Source organism: Phalaenopsis equestris, unplaced genomic scaffold, assembly GCF_001263595.1.
Source record: "Phalaenopsis equestris unplaced genomic scaffold, ASM126359v1 Scaffold000840, whole genome shotgun sequence".
In the NCBI taxonomy this organism is placed as follows: domain Eukaryota; kingdom Viridiplantae; phylum Streptophyta; class Magnoliopsida; order Asparagales; family Orchidaceae; genus Phalaenopsis; species Phalaenopsis equestris.
Window position 1 is genome coordinate 5,817,300 of NW_018165280.1, and position 21,304 is coordinate 5,838,603.

A 21,304-nucleotide genomic window follows, 5' to 3' on the forward strand; every position below is an offset into this window, starting at 1 on the left:
GTTGGTAACCGACGAGCCAGTTTGACATCCAAGTTTGACATCCCTATTATTAATATATTATATTAATTATATAGCTTATATTTATAGCTTATATTATATAAATATATAATATCTATATTATTTATAGAATTTAATTTTTTAAAATATCATAAAGTTTTTTATATATAATTATTTTAAATTATTTTATATTTCAAGCAATAACAATTCGAACACGAACGAACGCATCACTGTTCAGGTTTTGTTCGTTTAACTAACTGAACAAAAAAAATTTGTTCACGTTCGTCTCGTTTACTTATCGAACGAATCAAACACGAACTCATTGACGAGACGAACACGAACTGTTCACGAACAACGAGCTTTTTTGATGGCCCTAAACATACCGTACGGAGGGTGTAGGAAGTTGTAGTGAGGATTCTGCGCAGCATCCTCGAAAATTTTGTTGTCGTGCGCACTACCCTCCCTATCGGGCAAGGCAAAAGTAAAACAAATGTTAAAGTCCCACACAACCATGACATTCTACGTAGGGGCTCTACAACGTCCAATAAATGTAATCTTGTCATCATTTGTACACTTGCATCAATGTGAGTTTTATCTATTGTTTTATTCTAATCCTACACAGATACCTTCGAGTTATTAATGTATGATATTCATATTTAAAATTTAATACTAGAAATTGCAAATTTTACCTTAAAGAACGACATGTAACGTGCATCGCGTTAAATCTTTGTAGGAGTTTGTGCGAACGTTGGATCGGTTGATTTTTTTTACTTGTGTAGATATGCTCACAAGTGCATTCAAACTCATAGAGAAGTATATATTAATCGTCTCAGATAAGTATTGGAATCGTTTAATCACACTATGCATTGACTCGTTTTATGATAATATGTAAGTGTAATCGTCAATACCTCACGCTGAGTCGTCCTTGATGACCAATGAAGACCATGAAATCCACTAAGTTCTGTTAGAAGATCAGTAAATATCTCTTGCCTCATGTGAAACATGTTGTTGAATCTGGTTGGATGCCCAACAAGCAATTCCCGAACCCATTTGTCTCCAACATAAGACGATGTGAAGCATGGAGAGCGGTCAATGTATGTGTTGTAATACTCAACGATCAATCAAATAGATTGTTGCGTTTCTCCGTCTCCGTCTCCATCTTTCTTGGTATGAATCCATGTTAGGGTATATTGTACTAGGGTTTTAAAAAATATTTAGAATTAATAAATCACAAAGAAAGCATGACCTAAGCATTTATAAAAGATAAAAAATGACGGCTTGCGAATATTGAGAATTCATAAATATTATGCAGAAACATTCCTAGAATCCCGAAGAAGCATATCATAAGAAAATACAATAACAAACTAAAATTTTCCCAAACAACAACAGATGAAATAAAATAGTCTCCCAGTCAACAAAAAAGAAAAAAAAATTATCCTCATATTTCCCCACGAGCATAAAAATGTCGTAGATATGTCACCCGCTTTTCTTTAGCAATGGTAGCGAAGAAATCTTTATGGACTGGATCTTGAAGAAACTCTACTGCACAAAAGTATAGCTCAATCTGAAATTTTCTTATCTTCATCCGGAATTTGCACAACCCGCCTAATGGAAGTTGCCTGAACTGTGTGCGGGGCATCGTTGGAAGTACCTATTAGTTGTGATATTTGGTTTTTGAGAAGCAGCTCAACTCTTTTTTCGACCCTCTACATAAGGATGCTTAGAACAGTAGGTGGACTGGATTTCGGGGAGTTCCTGACTGTGGAGTTGAATCGCCTGATATGTTGATAGCCACATTCTCAGGGCTACCACAAAACTCTTTCTCACTTGGAGCGCGTGCATATTTTCCTATTGCAACGACACCCCCAAACATCTGGTCCAACTTCTTTAACTCGGGGTCAAATCCATAAAGTTTGTATTTTTTCGCTGCGGGCACCCCTGCAAGATCATATTAAACACTTCAATTAGTATTAAAAATGAAATGAATCAAACTAGACGAAATGAAAAATTTTTCACCGCAAGTCTTTCTGTCCACCACTCCTCTTAAGCATCAATGGTCGTTTCATTGGATCCCAACCCAAGCCCGTTGATCCTCGTTTCAAATCCTTCCAAAAATTTCAATCATTCTTGAGTTGATCTCACTTGTTTTTCAATTGCATCCTATCATAAACTTTGTATGTACTTTACTTGAAATTTGTGATAATATATTGTCATCATTTCTTATTGAAATAGGTCGTATGTCTATTTTCCAGTTAGGGCTGTCAATTTGGCTCGTTGTTCGCGAACAGCCTGTGTTTGGCTTGTTAAGCAGCTTGTGTTTGGCTCGTTTGTTAAGCTTAACAAGCCAAACACGAACAATTTTTTAAGCTCGAAATATAAACGAGTCGAACACGAACAAACATTTATTTGCTCGTGTTCGGCTCGAATTGGCTCGAAAAAAAAATAAATAAATAAATATACACACACATATAATACATATTCATAAAATTAAATATTATAAATTGTAATTAATTAATTTTTTTTAAAATAAAATAATTTATTAATAAAAAAATTAAATTCTATAAATTGCAATATTTAACAAATTATTAATAAATATTATATATTTATATAATATAAATTATATATTTAAGCTCTTATAAAAGTTATATAAATATTTATATTATAACTTATAATATATAATACAAGTTATATATTTATAAAATATGAGTTATATATATATTAAACACTGAGCTCTCGCCGCACCTTCCTCTCAAAATCTCCAAATAGGCTTTCGGGGGCTGCCCATCTCAAAATCGCGAAATAGGCTTTCTGCGGCTGCTTCTCCCTCTTCCGACTCTTTCCTCTCAAAATCGCAAAAGGCAATCCGTCGCGAGAGCTTAGGGTTTGTCGTTTGTGTTTGCCGCTCTCATCCTCTTCCGAGTCATCTCATTCTCCTCTCAAAATCGCGAAAGGGTTTCAACAGCGAGAGCTTATGGTTTGTTCTTCCTCTTCCTCCTGTTCCTCTTCCTATTCCTCTTTCTCAACAGCTTGATCTTCCGATTCCTCCAATTTCAAGCCGAATTCGAGCTGGAAAATATTATTCGAGCCGAACACGAACACACCCTTCACGAGCCATTTCAAACACGAGCTGACATTGAACGAGCCGAACACGAGCTAACCCTGAACTCGTTTACAACCATATTTCCAGTTCAATCTTCTTAAGGCAAATGTCACAAAATATCATTTTTGTTTTTTTACTCATAATGTCGGTGTACCAATCTCTTTAGTTTTATTAGTCATTTTAGTACTACAATAAAACAAAGCAAAATAACATAACAATAAAAATAATGTCACAAAAATAAACAGAAAGGACTCAATGGAGAACCAATGTCGCAACCACTGTATACCACGGGCAACAGAAATGCCACAGCCACCAACCCAACCCAAATCACACACCACTAACCACAACAATGCTACAACCACCGTAAGCCACAGACAACTCAAATGCCACAGCCACCAACCCAACCCAAAACCACACTCCACCCACCACATCAATGTCACAACCACCATATGCGACAGGCTATAGAAATGCCACAACCAACCCAACCCAAATCACACGCCACCCATTACACTAATGTCACAATCACTGTTCGCCAAAGCCAACAGAATACCACAGCCACCAACCCAACCCAAATCACACACCACCCACCACACTTGCCACAGAAAAAATAAATGTCACAACCACCAACCCAACCCAAATCACACACCACCCACCACACCAATGTCACAACCACCGTAAGCCACAACCAACATAAATGCCACAGCCACCAACTTAACCTAAATCACACACCTCCCACCACACCAATGCCACGACCACATAATTAGAATGCCAACACAAATGCCACAACCACCAACCCAACCCAAATCACACGCCACCCACAACACCCATGCCACAACCACTGAATCAAGAAATGCAGCCATAAACAAAACCTTAAACTAATGAGTTTTCCTTGAAGGATGAAACATTACTCATGTTTGTAAACAAAGCATAGAGTTCGGCCACATTCATCCTTTGGCATTAATATATCGATTATTCAAGAGCTTAATATATGAAAGAAAATAAACTTCCAACTTTGTCAAAATTAAAAGAAACTATGGCATCGTAATTGCCCCAATATTCTAGTTCATGACAACCATATTCATGCCAAATCTGTGCCAATGCCAAATACAAACCAGAAAATAAGAGCTATACAACAACAACTCTGAAGCATCCAACGGGCATAAAAAAAAAAAAAAAAGGTTCTTACCGCTGGCGCAAGGAACTCGTGAGAAGAGGAGAAAGAGGAGAGGGAGCGTGAGCTACGTCGAAGAAGAGGAAAACAACTACGTATCATAAGCCGTCTGAGAAGAGGATGCGAGGAGAGAAGATCGCGGGTTGTTGTTCTTCCACGGGATGTAATGTCGTAGTTAGGGTTATGTAAAAAGAGGACAATGGGGTAAAAAGCCGATCGAAGAAGCTGGGCCACAGTTAAGGGAGAACTTTGCACGTTAAATGTAAACCCTGTGGCAGCACGATGCCGTATTGCAGACCCCTCGCCGCCCCAAATGCACCGTAAGTCACGGGATTTTTTTTTTAATTAATTTTTAATCAATCTGTATATTTTTTTTCTACCTGCAACCTGACGACAAAATCAAACGAACTCCAACGAAACCTGAAAAATCCTTGGCCCATCCCTAGCGGCGGCCCACTCTTCGCTTCCTTGTGGCTTTGGTCCTTTTAATGAGTCAAACATATCTGCTCCACTCTTCTAAGCAATCGTAGTCAAAAGCGAAAGCCCTGCTTCCGTCTTCTTCCCCATGCTGCAATCCGTCCCCGATACCCTCGATCTTGGCAATGGGCGAGTCTCGCGGCTTTTCTTGGCTGGTCAAGTCATGCATAGCCGATTCCTGCCGGGAAATTGCCCGATCGCCAGCGGCCAACCACCGTCACCCCAATGAATTCATTCCCTCCGACGGTTCCCGCTTCTCCTCCCCAATATTCAACCTCCCGGACGATCTCCTCTTCGAGTGCTTCTCCAAGGTTCCTCTCTCCACCCTCCCCTCCCTATCCCTTGTTTGCCGCCGCTTCGCCATCCTTCTTGACAACCCGGCTTTTCATGATCTCCGCCGTTCTCGCGGTCGCCTCCGCCGCACCCTCTTCGCCATTTGCATCTCAGATCTCGGCATCATCACTTCCACCGCCCTCCCCGTCCCCTTTCCGACTCACCTCGATTCCTCCATCCCCATTTCATTTTCCACCGACCTCCCCGCAGACGCTTTTTTTCAACCCCGCCTCGCCGCCATAGGTCGTTCCATATACATTATCGGTCGGGGAGCCACTCTGCGATACGACACCTTAACCGGTGCCGTCGCTTTCCGTGCACCGACCATATTCCCCCGCAAGAAGTTCGCCGCAGCTGTGATCGGCTGTCGTATATATGTATCGGGAGGCGCCACCCGCACATCCGACGTTGAAGAGTACAATCCGGAGGCGGATGAGTGGCGGGGGGGTGCGGGGGCCCCCAAAAGGGGGGGTGGGTGGGGTTGGGGCGCGTTGGGGCTGCCGCGGGTGGGATTTTTTATGTGATTGGGGGTCTCCGTGTGGGAAGCCGGAGGGAGGAAGAAGAAGAGGCGCGAGGCGCACATACGTGTGCGGGATCGATGGACGCTTATCACGTAAGAGCTGGGGTGTGGCTGCGGGTGCGCGCAGTGGTGCCGGGCGGCGGATGCATCGTTGGGGCGTGCGGTGCAGGGGCGCACGTCTACGTGCTGGCCAGCCATGCTGTAGAGCTTTCGTTCTGGAGGTGGGACGGGAAGGGGCGGCGAGGAGGGGATTGGACGAGGCTTGAACCGCCTCCGGTGGGAGGGCAACTCCGGCTCGGCGGTGCGGTGCATTTCTCGTGTACGAGTATCGGTGATGCGAAGCTGGCGGCACTTGTGCACGCATCGGCGAGCCATGGGGGCGATATAGGAAGAAGGTCGAGGGGCGGGGAGGCGGTCCTTCTCGTCTACGATATTGAAGCCGACGAGTGGTCTCGTGGGCTGGATCTCCCGCCTGGTTTGCGCCGTGCTGTTTGTGCTTATGTGGAGTGCTAGTGCTGGTAAATGAGTATGCTTGATGTGCCATGAATTCTCTGGCTGAAATCTGGGCGGCTTGATTTGTTACTCCAGGCTCACAGGTACATTTAGGACTGATTTCGAAAGATGGAGCATTTGCGATTTCTGTTATTTTGATTTTTGATATTGGTTGCATGGGGAAGCTTTCTGGTTTCAGTTTGTTTTCTTTAACATCTTTGGAGTTAATCTGATTTTTTTCCCTAAATCCTAGAACTTTTGTCTTGAATACTTATTTTATGGTTCGTTTCATAAATAGAAGTCCTATTTGTGCTTGTTCAGATCTTTAGCTTAGCATAAATTCCTAAGCCATAAACCCGCTATCTGGGCGATAGCTAGCTTGAAGGAGATGTATTATTGATTTAACATCTTAATTTATCATGTACATTATCTATTATTATGTTGACTTTATTAACTGTTTTAATGAGTATATTGCCTACATCTTTTTTTTTTTTTGGAAAGTGCTTATAGTAATTACACAAAGGATATTTTCATTCAAAGAAGGGCTACTAATTGTTTTGAAAGTCATATATCAATGCCTTTGTCCCTAAGCAAGCATCTTATTCGTTTCTAGGACTAAGAGAGAAGAAATACTAAGTGTGCGTTCTCTTCATCCTAAGAAGTTAAATACCAAGATCAAGGCTACATCTTGATTAGGTTATGATTCACATTGAGAAAGAAAGGCAGGCCTTCAATGGACCATAGTAGTTCAAAAGAAGAGCGGCAAGAGCTTAGGTAAGTTTTCAATTCAAAGCAAGGCACTACGTTTGCTTTGGACTTTATAGTTAGAAAAATGATTAGAAAGAATTATTTGGATGTACAAACATCTTTTTTTTGTGGCAAGCTAGCGCATTGTTAAAGGGAATTAACTTTAGATACATTGACTTTTGAAGAACCTATTGATATAAACACTAGATGTCATTTGCAACCTATCCTATGTTTTGACACAATAGACCACAATGAAGGACCAATTGTTCCTTCACTTTGCTTGTAACAGATCAAACTTTCAAAAAAAAAAAAAAAAGAAAGAAAAAAAGTCGTATCGCACTTAACCGCTAGTATTTTAGGTTGTAATTTCTCACCGTTAGGTCGTGGGTCCGAATTACGTATATTGCCCTTTAGATTTACCTTTCTTGAGGGACAAAAAATAGCGTAAACTTTCGCCCATTGAAATATTGTCTACTTTTGTGTAGCGGCCCTACAATTTTGTCCCATTAGTGTATCCTTCCAAGAGATCATCTATCCCAAGCATCCTTCCACACGAACATGCTTAACTTGGAATCTTCTAATGAAATTTCGACTTTTATATCAAAAGGAATCCTGATGTTTAAAAATTTAGTTTCATCCTACTTAAGGTTTTAAAGTCTCCCTCACTCAAGTAACAAACATGCTCGTTAGTATTTTTTTTTTAATTTTGAATCATCCATAATAAAAATAAAATTTCAGCGGTGTTCCTTACAGATTCAAGCGACAACCCTTATAGATTCAAGGGCTATTCGACACAATGTAGCATTTGTCACGACTTATCATAGCACTTTATTTTGTATGGTACTTAGTTGTCCTCTTCAAGTTATTCTAATGCTCGGATATCATTTGTAACAACCCAAACTCTTTTTTCTCGAAATATTATTTAATTTGCCCTAATGACTTTATGGTTTTGTCCCATTAGTGTAACTTTTTAAGAGATTTCCCATCCTAAGGGTGGTCCCATATTAGCACATTTAACTTTTAGAGTCTTTGATGAAACTCTAACCATTATACAAAAAATATGTCAAAACTTAAAAGAGTGCACTTTCATTCAATTTAAGGGGTTCCACATTGCACCTGCTAATTTAACAAATAACTGGAGGCACGGAGCGAAGCGAGGGAATTAAAAAAAATGACTCAGTTACCATCCTAGGACTACTTCCCTGTTGCCCTAACCACTTCGTAGGTGGGATCCCAAGTCCTTCACTACTAATAAACTAATTCTTATCCTTGTATCAACCTCGCAAGTTATCTTCATCATGGATTGTGATATAAAAACTATTATAAGATTTATCAATTCGTAGTAGTCTTCAATATCCTTCAGAATTTTCGTCTGAATTTCTTTCCGTGTGTTCATAATTTTCTTATAAGACGAGCGAGATTACAAATTTAGCATGTATCCCCTCTGAATTTTCTTGAGAAAGCACTTTTTATTATTTACACTAAGAACCAATTGGATGGACCCTTGGCTCGCTGAAGGGGTGACAGTGATTGCAATTGTTGTACTTCTGTGGGCATATGTGGGCCCACACACCATTCAAGAGCCATAGAAGGTGAAGGTGAAGGTGAAGGTGAAGGTGAAGGTGAAGGTGAAGGTGAAGGTGGTGGGGTTACTCAACCCCACTAGATCGGTTCAATTCGAACTATCCTGAGTTAAATATTTATATATATGCGGCCAATATAGGCCTCAGAGTTGTGCTAAGATTCCTTCAATTTTGTTCTATTAGAATTATGGGGCATTTACACACACACCACCCAATTCTTATATATATATATATATATATATATAACTCCAAAACATTGGTTTTACATTTGCACTACCCGAATGGTTATGTCACATAAAAAATGCACTTTTTTTATTTTAAAAAAGTGAAATAGAACTAACTTTTTATGCATAGGTAAGGTGATATGTATGTAAAAATTGAAGTTTTGATGTTAAATATGTGAAGATGAGGTTTGAGTAGTGTGGTGTGTAAATCTTCCTGAACATGTAAATCTTAATTTTGACTATAAATTTCATTTTTTTCAGAGTCCAACTAATTCTTGTAATAATTTCTAAGCATAAATTGGCATTGGTTAATTTAGAGTTTATTTGCGTGAAATTATTTCTAAGCATAAATTAATTTCGTTAATTTAGAGTTTATTTATTTCTTAGAATGTTAAGTCTTAGTGACAATTATGTTAGAAATTATGATCTGAATGTATTTCAAACCTCGGATTTCTATTCTGAGAGAGAATTTTCCACCATCTCTTTCATTTTAGTACTTCAATAGGGAAAATATTACATCAGGACTGCTAACGTAGAGCTATGTTAGGAGTCCACTCATATGCGGACACGTGACTTCAAGAAAACTCGCACGCTTTCCTGTGATCCGGCCCGGTATCACAGGAGAATATTCCTCTCTTGTTGTTCTGGGTTATTCAAATGTTATTGTGATGATATTAATGTGTTATTGTGTTATTATAACGTCGAGAATATTCCCAGAACACAATAACAGATGAATACCACCATAATAACACCTGAATAATGCGGAATAACACGGGAGAAATATTCCTCTGCGTTAAAACGATTTTTTAAAAAAAATTTGTTTAGACCTTTACATGTCCGCATATGAGTGGACTCTGAACGTAGCTCTATGTTAGGAGTCCTGATGTAATATTTTTCCCCTTTAATATCATATTTCGAAGATAACAGGGTTTGAAATGTAATCGATAAAATTCTGAAATAAAAGTGAAAATAATTTTTGTGCGATCTTGCTAAATCTACTAATCTTTTGCGGATTCATATTGAAATTTGATTATTTATAAATAATTTATGTTTTACTCTTGAACAGGATTTATAAGTAATACTTAAAATCCTGAACAATTCAATATTAGTTCAGTAATAACAGTAATAGCGTTATTCATGTTAATAATTTAAGTGGTAAGCATGTAAAAAAAAATGTTAGATTTATAAATATATAAGAATTGTGTGGTGGGTATGTAAATGGTCTAAAAAATAATGCAAGAAGAGAGTTTGATGTAACCTCTTATGAAATATCATGCATAAATTCACTTTTTGGCGTTTAAAATTCATGGTAAAATGTTTATTTTTCATAATTTTATAGAGAGAAATACAAGATCTCAAAAAAGTAATCTTTTTTTCAAAGCTTATTAGAAAAATAACATTGCACAAAACTTTTTTAGATATTTATAATATAATATGTAAAACTTGATTGTTTGTATTTATAGCGCTCAAATCTTTGTCATATCAAAAATATCACTATTACGAATATTTAAAAATTAAAATGTGTCTTTTCAAGTTTTGATATAGTGCTATAAAAATTCAAAACTCGGGTATTAGATATGCAAATACATAAGAATTGTGTGGTGTGTGTATAAGGCTCTGTTTGGGGGGGCGTCGAGAGAGCGCAGTGGGTAAAAGCCACGGGGACCCGCCGCACATTGCGGTCGTTTGGGAGCACGTCGGGAGCGTGTCGCGGCGCTTTTTTGGTTAAATGCCGGTCGTGGAAAAGAGTCCTGCGCACCGCATTCGACATCGGCTTTTTACGGATGAGCCCCGCTTCCCCTTTCTTTGTCAGTTGTGATCATGAGATTACCCGCCTGAATGTCAATCGAGAAGATTTGCATACCCTCACATCTAAACCATCTTATTGGCGTACAATCTCGGTAATATTTTCCGTGTCTTCATTTTTAACAGAAGGAATGACCAATAGATTACTTTGGGCAACTGCAGAAGACCTAGTGAGGAACAGAGGAAAGGTGCTCTCTTTATATCGTAAAATTCTTAGATCTCTCAATTCCCCTCATCTCCCACTCACTTATGCCTCTCGCCTCATCTCCCACTCACTTATGCCTCTCGCCTCTCGAAAAAAGTTGAGGTCCGTACCATCTTCATATTTGGATGTGAAGAGCGATCCCTTCACAACATTGCTGACCTTATTGATACCGTCAAGTACTCTCTCTCGATTCTTAAAAAGGGAACAAGGCATTTCCTCTATGCTCTTCCCTCGGTATTTTTTGAGAATAATGAGATTAGTATTTACTTATTATGTTTTATTTGCTCATCTATTTCAAAGTGTTGTTTTGTGATGTTGCTGCACCCTTCAACAATGCATATGTGTGTATCATTCATGATTGGGCTGAGAATTATTTGGTTTTCAATCTAACAATTTGTCATAGTTTTTGAGCATCTTTCTTAACGGATTTACTATAGTACTACAATGGCCAGCAATATCGAAAAGAATGTCATGTCTGCACTGTGGGGAAAAAAAAGAAATTTTCTTTTTGCACACTTTATATCATCTGTTTTCATAAATTGTAATTCTTTTATTCCATATCAAATGAAAATCATTTGCATTTACATTTTACACACTTTATAGCATATGTTTATATTGTTCTGTTTTGAAATGAATTTCTGCTTCTGAAGTATCAAATATGTGGTTGTCACAGTTCTGTTTTGAACAGTTTTAGTAAACGGGGGTAGAAAATACAAGCGGAGTGTTAATTTTAAGGATCTATTTATTGCAATTTTTTTCTGCACAAAATAAAGCAAGCGTGACTAATTATTTTCTAAATGATTTCTTTAAGAGTTGCCGTATAACTTTTACCAAAATATTGAACAATAATATTTTTCAAAATAATAGAACATGTTTGATGCGTGCTAAAAAATTCGCAGCGGTAGACTAACAAATTATTGTCTTAACGTTGTACGAAAGTTCAACACACACACAAAAGTTTTTACGTGGAAAACCCGTAAGGGAAAAACCACGGGGCCTAGCTCAGTTGCGGAAATCTACTATTGATTGATGATTACAGAAAACTTTTGTCCCACATATGCAAAATGGTTACTATCTTTTTCAATGTATAACGTCGACTGGCGGCGTATGGTTGGTAGTGATCGATGGCAGTAGGTGGAGGTTGACGACGGTCGACGGTGGTTGACGGTAGTCGGCGGAGATCAACGACGGTCGGCGGTGGTAGTCTGAGATCAATGGTGGTCTTCGGCTGTCAATGAAGAAGGTTGGCGATGGTCGTCGACGATGGTCGACGTGGTAGTAATGCTGAGCTGCAGTTTCTCCTCAAGACCTCAGGCTCTCTCTATACTTCCTCCCCCTTCATGAGAGGGATGAGACTCTATTTGTTGTGTTTTGGGTGCAATTAATGCATGAATATGAACCATTTTGATCGGAAGGTCCGAAGAGCTTCCCTCGATTATACGACATTTAATGGACATTTGAGTGTCTTAATGATGTCAGAATTGAGTGATCTTAGGCTCGTTGGATTCTTCTTGTCGAGTAGCTCGATTTGAGTATAAACTTATCATATTTGATAGCCGTTTGACTTTCCAAATGTATTCATAAATCTTTTAACTGTGGTTTAATGACTTGATCTAGGCTTGATTTGACATGAATTAGGCTAGTTTTCATATCATTAGGTCTGTCTCATCGAACCGGTCAGTTTGACTATAAGTTTGCTGAAATCGGAGCTCTGGATGACTTTTTATCAAAATTTAAATGTTTCTTGTTTAAAATATCATCTCTTTAAAATATCATCTCGAGCGAGATTTTTGACATGTTTTGAGATTCGCATTAGATGATGAAATTTTGTTAGTGGTGTATCAATGTTTTTTAGTGAATTCAAGGATCTTTTAATAAGGACAAAATATTGGTGTAAGTGTCTTTTCATCTTTTAGAATCTATTTGGGACAACTTTCTGTTTATTTTGCATTTGAAACTTCTACCACAATTTTATTTGGTTAGATGTTTGCTTGTTGTTTTCTATAGATATTTTTGTGATGGGAAATTAATTTTTTCAGTCATGCTTGTTAAAGTGAGATTTCTGTTACTTATTGTTTGATTTTTTAGAAAAAGATATATTTATAATTATTATCGCAACATTCTAAATTATCTCTCTACTATAGCCTTAAAATCATATTCTTAAGAAAAGACAGTCACCCAAGATTGCTCAATTCCGACATTCTTAATGCAATCAAATATCCATCAAACGTCGTTTGATCAAGGGAACATCTCTGATCCGTCCAATCAAAATGGTTCATGTGAAGGGAGGGGGGAGTTTTGGGAGAGAACTTGAGGCTTTGAAAATGAGTTGAAGTTCAACATCACCGTCGACCATCGCTGATCATCGTCAACCACCGCCAACCTCCATCGACCATCCCCGACGGCCGCCAATTGCCCCCGACCGCCCTTTACAGCCGCCAACCTCCTTTGACAGCCTTTGATCGTCGTCGACAGCCTCCGACTGCCACTGGACCGCCGCCGACCAACTTGGACCAGGCCGACAACCGTCTACCGCCCCCGACCTCCGCCGATTGTCGCTGACCGCCGCCGACCAACGTTGACCGTTGTAGACACTCGTTAACTGTTGTCGACCACTGCCGACTGCCATTGACAACCATTGATTGTCGTTGAGCATCACTAATAAGATGTCGTTAGTCTACATTATAACTTGAAAAATTTAGTAACTATTTCCCGTCTGTGGGACTAGAGATTTCTGTAATCATCAATTAATGGTGAATTTTTACAATTGAGTCAGGTCCCGTAGATTTTCCTTTCTTGGGGTTTCCACATAAAAACTTTTGTTGACATCATTATTTTTTTTTAATTTCATCTAACTATGTGTTGAATTCTCGTGCAATGTTAAGACAATAATCTATCACTCTACCGCAGTGAATTTTCTGGCATGCATCAGTTTGGCGCCTTCTATGGGAATCAAAGTCTTGTTCAACATTGTCTTCAACTCTAAGACATCGAGCCTCTACTTCCTTTCCCAATTATGTACTTCATCCAACTAGCGAAGGAACCTCCTTCACGTCTTAAAGATCATATTCGAAGCATTCCTTAATGTGGGGGGCAACCTTCACTGCAGTATCGAAAGGGCGTTTACATTAATGTCCCGGACATGTTGTAGCTTGGTTGTCTTCTCACATCTTATCCAGACACAAAGTTTTTCACAACTTCTTCCAGATTTGGGGGGCAACCTTCACTGCAGTCTGAAAATGTCATTCATGTTAACGTCTTGGGCATGACTGTGGTAGAAAAGTCATCCCCTATTTCATTCAAATTATAAGTCTACGAGAATCTCTCTGGGACTAGGAGGAAATCTTCACCGCAAATAATGCTTCCTCAGTACTCCCTCATCGTACTAGAGTTCTTCTTCAACTAGATCGAGAAACTGATCTCTTCAAGGCCCAATATATGTGTTGTTTTATATCTCACATGTTAAACACCCCCGCCGGGGGAGCAAAAGATTCAAAAGCAGCAAATAACAAGTTGTCAAGTATTTTTCTTGAGTATGAATGCAATCATATTTCCAAGAAAACATATGGTCCATAGTGATCTACGCCTTAGTTTCGATAAATGCAGAGCATCTCTGACATCTCATTATAGGCTTAATCAATCCTAAGGGAGCTCAATTTGACATCTTCCAATATAGTTTATGGTCGTCAAGCAAAAGCTACGACATACAGTTCAGATAGGTCAAAAATCGTTGGTCGATTTCTTTCAGCCTCTTTCATTAAGGACTACAGTCGTTAAGAGGTCAAAAATCCTTGGTGGATTTCCTTCGACCTCTTCCATTACAGGCTGCAGTCGTCATGCAAAAGCTTTGACATACAACCTCAGATAGGTCAAACTCCTTTATGGATTTTCTTCAATTTTTTCCATAACAGGTTACGGTCGTCAAGCAAAACCTTCGACCAACAACCGAGGACAGGTCAACCATTCTCAATGGATTTCATATGACTTTATTTTTTAAGGGTTGATACGTCGAGCATCTTCAGTTATACAACTTAGAACTGGTCTTACATCTTTAATGGATTCTTCTTTCAACCATGTTATTGGAAGTTGAGCCTAGGAGACAGGACTCGATGAGAAGTTATGGTGCTCCAAGAAGTAAAGCTTTAGAAGGCACATATACATCAAAGCTCCTACAAGGCATAAGTCCGAGAGGACACAACCTCAGAAAACACAAGCCTCAAAAGATACACGATTCTTCATTTTATAAAGTGTGAGTGCTAAATTAGATTACAAAATTTTGTACGATTGAGAAGTCACAACAGTCTCTGAAGCAACATTAAAATTGTACAAAGAAATAAATTATCATCATATAAAAATATCACATCAGATGATTAAAAATTTTATAGAGACCAAGGCTAGAAGAGATATCGCCGCTACAGAAGCATGAAAATCTCCCCTCAAAGCATAGCGGGAAAACTCTAGCATTTCTTCATCTTCACTGAAATGTACAGCAGTAACAAGCAAGAAAAATCTCACAAACTATTGTCTTACCGACACCTTTAAGCAAAAAACCAACACTTTGTGCTTCGCATAATCATGTGTGTCACCAAAGAACCCGCGCAGCCGCGCTAAAATCTCTGATGTTAACGTCAACCCATGACTCATCAAGAAAATAGTCAATCCGATAATAAATGTCACCACTTGGTAAGACAGTTGAGCAACACAAACACCGAACGTCTTCACGATTTTGATAAACTCAGGTGCTTGTGAAAATCGTATGCCTGCTCTCAGGGCAGCCTCATGAACGACGACATACCCGGAAGGTGGGAATACTCTTGATCGATTGAAGTCAATAATTTCACCACCATCTCATTCGGGAAGTAATACTTCTTTTGAAATTGGATCAAATCGCTCTCCTTCAGAATTTACACTTCATCCTCCAAGTTTTGGCCTTTCCTTTGGTTCTCAGCGAAACGGAGTTCTCCAATTGTGTCATTTCCACAATGAGAAAGAAGATCTCATTGCTTGTCTGCTATGTAGGACGGGGACGACTTTCCTCTTCGCCTCAACCAAAAAGAAGATTTTGTTGTATGTTTGTTGCGCAGGACGGGGACGACTTTCCTCTTCGCCTCAAAGAGAAAGAAAATCGTTGTTTGTCCGCTATGCAGGACGAGGACGAATTTCCTCTTCACCACAACGAGAAAGAAGATCTCGTTGCTCACCTGCTACGCAAGACGGGGACAACTTTCCTCTTCACCGCAACTAGAAAGAAGATTTCGTTACTTGCCTGCTACACAGGATGAGGAAAACTTTTCTATTCGCCGCAACGACAAAGAAGATCTCGCTGGTTGTTTGTTATGAAGGACGAGGACAACTATCCTCTTTGCCGCAAGAAGAACGAAGATCTGGTTGCTTGCGTGTTATGTAGGATGGGGATGATTTTTCTTTTCGCCGTAATGAGAAAGAAGATCTCGTTGATTGTCTGCTACACATGATGAGGATAACTTTCCTCTTCACTCCAACAAGAAAGGAGATCTTGTTGATTTTCTATTAAGTCGGACGAGGACAACTTTCCTCTTCACCACAATAAAAAAGAAGATCATATTGCTTGTCAACTACGCAAGTCAGGGGCAACTTTTCTCTTCATCACAATAAGAAAGTAGATCACGTTGATTGTCTACTACGTAAGGCAGGGATGCATTTCCTCTTCGTTGCAACCCTTCATTGCAACGCTTCGCCACAACGCTTCCTCGCAACTCTACGCCGCAACTATTCGCCGAAACTCTGCGTCGCAACTCTTCACCGCAACTCTTCGTCGGAACTCTGCGCCGCAACTGTTCTATGCAACTCTTTACCGCAACTCTTTCCTCGCAACTCTTCATTGTAACTCTGTACTGTAACTCTTCAGCGCAACTCTACGCTGCAACTTTTCACCGCAACTCTGCATCGCAACTCTTCACTACAACCCTTCTCCGCTATGCAGAATGATTTTCTTCTGGGAAATCCTGAATCAGCTGAAGACTCCACTTCTATCCTCTCATGCTCAAAAAGGAATTGAACCATTAGACGTTCATTAATATATATACTCTAATAAAAGTACAATCATTAAATGTACATTATTATATAAAAAAAAATCTTTTCATATTCCTTATTTTTGGCCATTCAAATTTTTTTGATACAAAAATAAAAAAAAGAAAAATATTTTATATTCTTTTTGCCAACCCATCAATTTAAATTTCCATGAAATTCTCGCCATTTCACCTTCCAAAGGTCTCCGTCCATGGTACCATTGCATCTCTCTAAAATAAATAGATTTTTATCATGAAAGATGATTTTAACCCAAAACAAAATATGACGTGCCAACTGAGCTTCGGGTGGATTACTGACTTCTTTTGTGTGTCGATTTGTTATTATAAAACTCATAAGAGTTATATTATATATATATATATATATATGGGAATATATATATATATATTTATTTATTTATTTATTTATTTATATATACGCACACATAAAATGCTCCAGATCTTGATACTTTTAGGCAATGAAAATAGTTTCACCTTTAAATTTTTCTTAATTTGGTATGAATTTCAAGGCATTACACGAATCTCAAAGCAATTTTTTAAACAAGAAACAATCAAATTTCAACTAAGAGTCATCTAAAGCTCAGATTTCAGCAAACTCATGGGCAAACTGATCGGCTCGATGAGACGGATCTAATGATATAAAAATTAGTCTAATTCGAGTCAAATCAAGCTAAGATCAAATCATTAAATCACTTTAGAAATATTTTTGAACACATTTGGAAGATCAAATGAATGTCGAATTGGTGAGTTCATAGTCGAATCGAGTGTCTCGACATGACAAATCCAACAAACTCAAAGTTGCTCAATTCCGACATCTTTAAAGCATTCAAATCTTCATCAAACGTCGTATGATCGAAGGAGGCTCTCTGGACTGCTCAATGAAAATGATTCATATACTTGCATTAATTGCACCTATAACACTATAAATAGACTTCCACCCCTCACTTGTGGGGGAGGGGGTTTTGGGAGTGAACTTGAGGTTTTGAGAAGCAGCTGAAGTCCAGCACCACCGCCGACCCTCGTCAATCGTCGTCGACCCCCGCCGACCTCCGTCCACCCCAATCGACCTACTTCGACCACCGCCGACCTACATCGACCACCGCTGACCTTTGTCGAGCACCCTTAACTGTCGTCGACCACTGCTAATCGTCGACCACCGCCGACCGTCGTCGATCACCGTTGGCCAACATTGACCATTGTAAACACCCGTCGTCTGTTGTTGACCTTTGTCGACCGTTATTGACAACCACTCGTCGTCGTCAAGCAATAGAATCAGATGTCGTCAGTCTACCTTATAACTTGGAAAATCTAATAACAATTTCCCGTCTGTAGGACAAGGGATTTCTGTAATCATCAATCAATAGTGAGTTTTTACAACCGGGCCAGACCCCGTATTTTTTTCTCTTTACGAATTTTTCATGTAAAAATTTCTAGTGTCACCCCTGCTTGTTTTTCTTTCATCTGACAGTGTATTAAATTCTCGTGTAACGCAAAGACGACAATTCATTACTCTACTATCACAAATTCTCTAGCACGTATCAATTCTTAACATGACTTTCGGAGTAATTGATGTTGTAAACTAATAAAAAAGATAATCTCATATCATACGATGGATGAATTAAAACCTTTTCGCTAAATAATGGAATTTATGCTTCCATCCACTAAGCCAATTAGTAAACCTCTTTATGATAGAAATTTCTTCCATCTGCTTGAGAAACAGGGAGTCCGAAGCATTTCCAATGAAAGATCAAAACATTTAATGCCAAGCACATGGTAGTAAGGTTTATGACTTACCAATGATTTTCTAAAGTCTAATTGTGCTCCAACAAAAAAAAGGGAGAGATTTAATACTTTACTTCAAATTGAGATTATCTAATTGGTTGTCTACTAGAAAATTTATGACAGTATAATGATTATTTAACGTCTTAGAATCACATGAAGATCCAACACAAGCAAATAAAAGAAAACTTATGAGAGGCAACATCAAGATTTTTTACGTAGAAAAAAATCATAAAAGGGGAAAAATCACAGACCTAGTCCAATTGAAATAATCTATTATTTAATATGGTGTACAGATGCCGAATCTTCACCTGGATTAGAAAAGATGGGATTACATGTTGATGTTTAAATCATAGTTATTTTAAAATAATCCAACTAATATAACTATTAAAGTTAATCGAGAATATAATTGTTTTAGTCTGACATAGTCGTGTTTTAGGCTATAACAACTATAGTTGGCTATAGAAGTCATAATTGTATGAGGTTGTAATAGTCGTAATAGAGCTATCAAAACTGTAGTTGGAGATGGTTGACAATAATTCGTGGTCGATGATAATTTTTGGTGGTCGGCGAAAAACTCTAGTGGTCAGTCGTTATCTTAGTGATCATCGATAACTGTCAGGACTTTAAAAGTTAAGCCTTAGTAGTCAATCGCTCTTCTCTTCTCCTCCCCCTTCAAGGGAAGAATAAGGGTATATTTATAATTTTTTAGAGATTCATTTTGGTACATTTGGCCTATCTCCCAAAATACTCCATCAGACGATTCACATTAATTTCTTTGATTGAATGTAGTATTTTTAACTTTTAAGTGCATTAATGACATTGAAATTGAATGATCTTAAGCTCGTTGAATTTCTCCCATCGGGTCGCCCAATTTGATTATAAGCATGCCAAACTTTATGATTGTGTGACTTTCCAATTAATGCATCAAAGTTATTGACTACATTTTAAGTGTTTGATTTGAGCTCATTTTGACTCGAATTGGATCACTCTTGGCGCATTGAATTTGTCTTGTTGATATGCTTAGCTTGATTATAAATTTATTAAAATTAGGGCTCAAATGATCATGAATTTGAAATTGGAATGTTTCTTGCTCGAAATTAATCAATATTCGAGCCTAATGATAAAATTTTTTTGATGAGGGATAGCATATCAAATGCCCATTATTTTTGGACTTCATAAATATCTCGTGAAGTTTTGAATAAAATTTTCTTACATTTCAAATTATCAAAATTTACTCATAAATATCTCGTGAAGTTTTGAAGATGCAAAAAATTGTGAAATAGATACTTTTGGGGAAAAAAATCCTTGATCATGTTGTCATTGTCACTATTGGCTATGGTTATAAGCGTCAAGGCGCGTAGACATGTGTACTGGGGGTGCATGTTTATGTACATGCATGCGCAAATGAGGACAATGATGTGTTCGAGAATTTAGTGGGGTGCGTAGGTGAGTATGAGCGCTAGCATGGGTGTAACAGCATGCACGGGGTGTGAGTGTGTGTGTGCTGTGAAGTGCATGACAGCACACATGTATACGTGTGTGTGTGTGTTGCGTGCTGGTGTATAGAGGTGCGGTGCGTGCTGGTGTATAGAGGTGCGCACGGGCACGAGGGGGACGTGCACACAAGAACAATTGCAAAATTATTCACGATTTTTTGATGTTTTGTAAAAAGATTCTCATGCTAGCTTGCATGTTTGTGCGCATTCATGAGTTCATTAAGGAGGAATTGCCAAAATTTGAATTTTCTATCATTTTTTCAAAATATTAGCTATAAATATCCTTCTTTAGGGGGATAGAAGACACACGCCTCCTCTAAAGGCTATATTTGTTTTGTCCAAAAGTACTGATGGCATAATTTCTTCAAGCTACAATTGTCTACCCATAATTAAGCTATTATTATCTTCTTCTATTCAAACTATTGTTGCATTCATGCTATTGTTGCATGCTAAAGTTTAGGAAATTATTATCTAATCATCTATAGGCTACTAATGCTTAATTTTTTCTAGGATGTTATTTTTCTTATCATTTATGGGTTATTATTCATCATAAATAGGATAATTAACAACTATACTTGTAAGATTTTGGTCTTCCTATGAAAGAAGTAATGATCGTGCTATTTTTTTCGATATACATGATCTTCCGCTTAATATTAGTGATATCAGTAATGTCAATAATTTTGAGAGAGTATAACCTTTTTGTTGGAACATATAAATGTTGACTTGGGTGTGATTAAAATGAATTGTAGTTGAGATATATGTTGCATTTTTTTTGTAAACTTCACAGAGAAAATAGATGATCCGGTGGAAGTCGATGAGAAATTTGAAGGTCACATAAGATCCAAAAAACTTTTCAAATGATGCTACTATAGTGTGTGGCGATCCATTTAGATCCAATAACTTTGTATATTGCTTTATAATAAGACTTTTATTGAATTTATGAGCACGATTGAGCTCATGATGTTGATACCTGACAAACTCTTCATCTTAATGTAGGAGTTTTGACACTTTATAACTTGTTCCCCAAGAGAAGACAAAGTTATTAAAAGTATTGTTAGAAATTCAATATATTACAATTAAGATGTCTTCTGGTGGAAGCATAGTGAAATTGAACTCTTTCAAGGCTTATGTCTTCTGAGTTTTTTAGATGAATATTTATCTTCATGAATAAGTTAAAATCGATAATCAAAATTAACACACGTTTATTGTATAAAGAAATTTTATGTATCTAGCGTTTCTAATATATTTATATCTTATGAGACTTTAAGTATTCTTAGTTTTTTTAGTGTAATTGTACCTTTAAAGG

General features: G+C 38.1%; 2 protein-coding genes across 2 annotated transcripts in view; both read left to right on the forward strand.

Moving 5' to 3' along the window:
* The window catches only part of LOC110031617 (biogenesis of lysosome-related organelles complex 1 subunit 2), a 62,687-nt gene extending 41,882 nt beyond the window's left edge, over positions 1 to 20,805 (forward strand). Inside the window, exon 3 of the mRNA XM_020734915.1 lies at positions 20,786 to 20,805. Within this exon, the coding sequence (XP_020590574.1) occupies positions 20,786 to 20,794 (9 nt within the window). The 3' untranslated portion in view covers positions 20,795 to 20,805. The remainder of the gene's footprint in view (positions 1 to 20,785) is intronic.
* LOC110031616 (F-box/kelch-repeat protein At5g26960) lies at positions 4,769 to 6,404 on the forward strand. Its single transcript, XM_020734913.1, is given in 2 exon segments — positions 4,769 to 5,545; positions 5,548 to 6,404. Coding segments are annotated over 2 exon segments (1,239 nt in total). The 5' UTR covers positions 4,769 to 4,870; the 3' UTR covers positions 6,112 to 6,404.
* Positions 20,806 to 21,304: the final 499 nt, after the last annotated feature.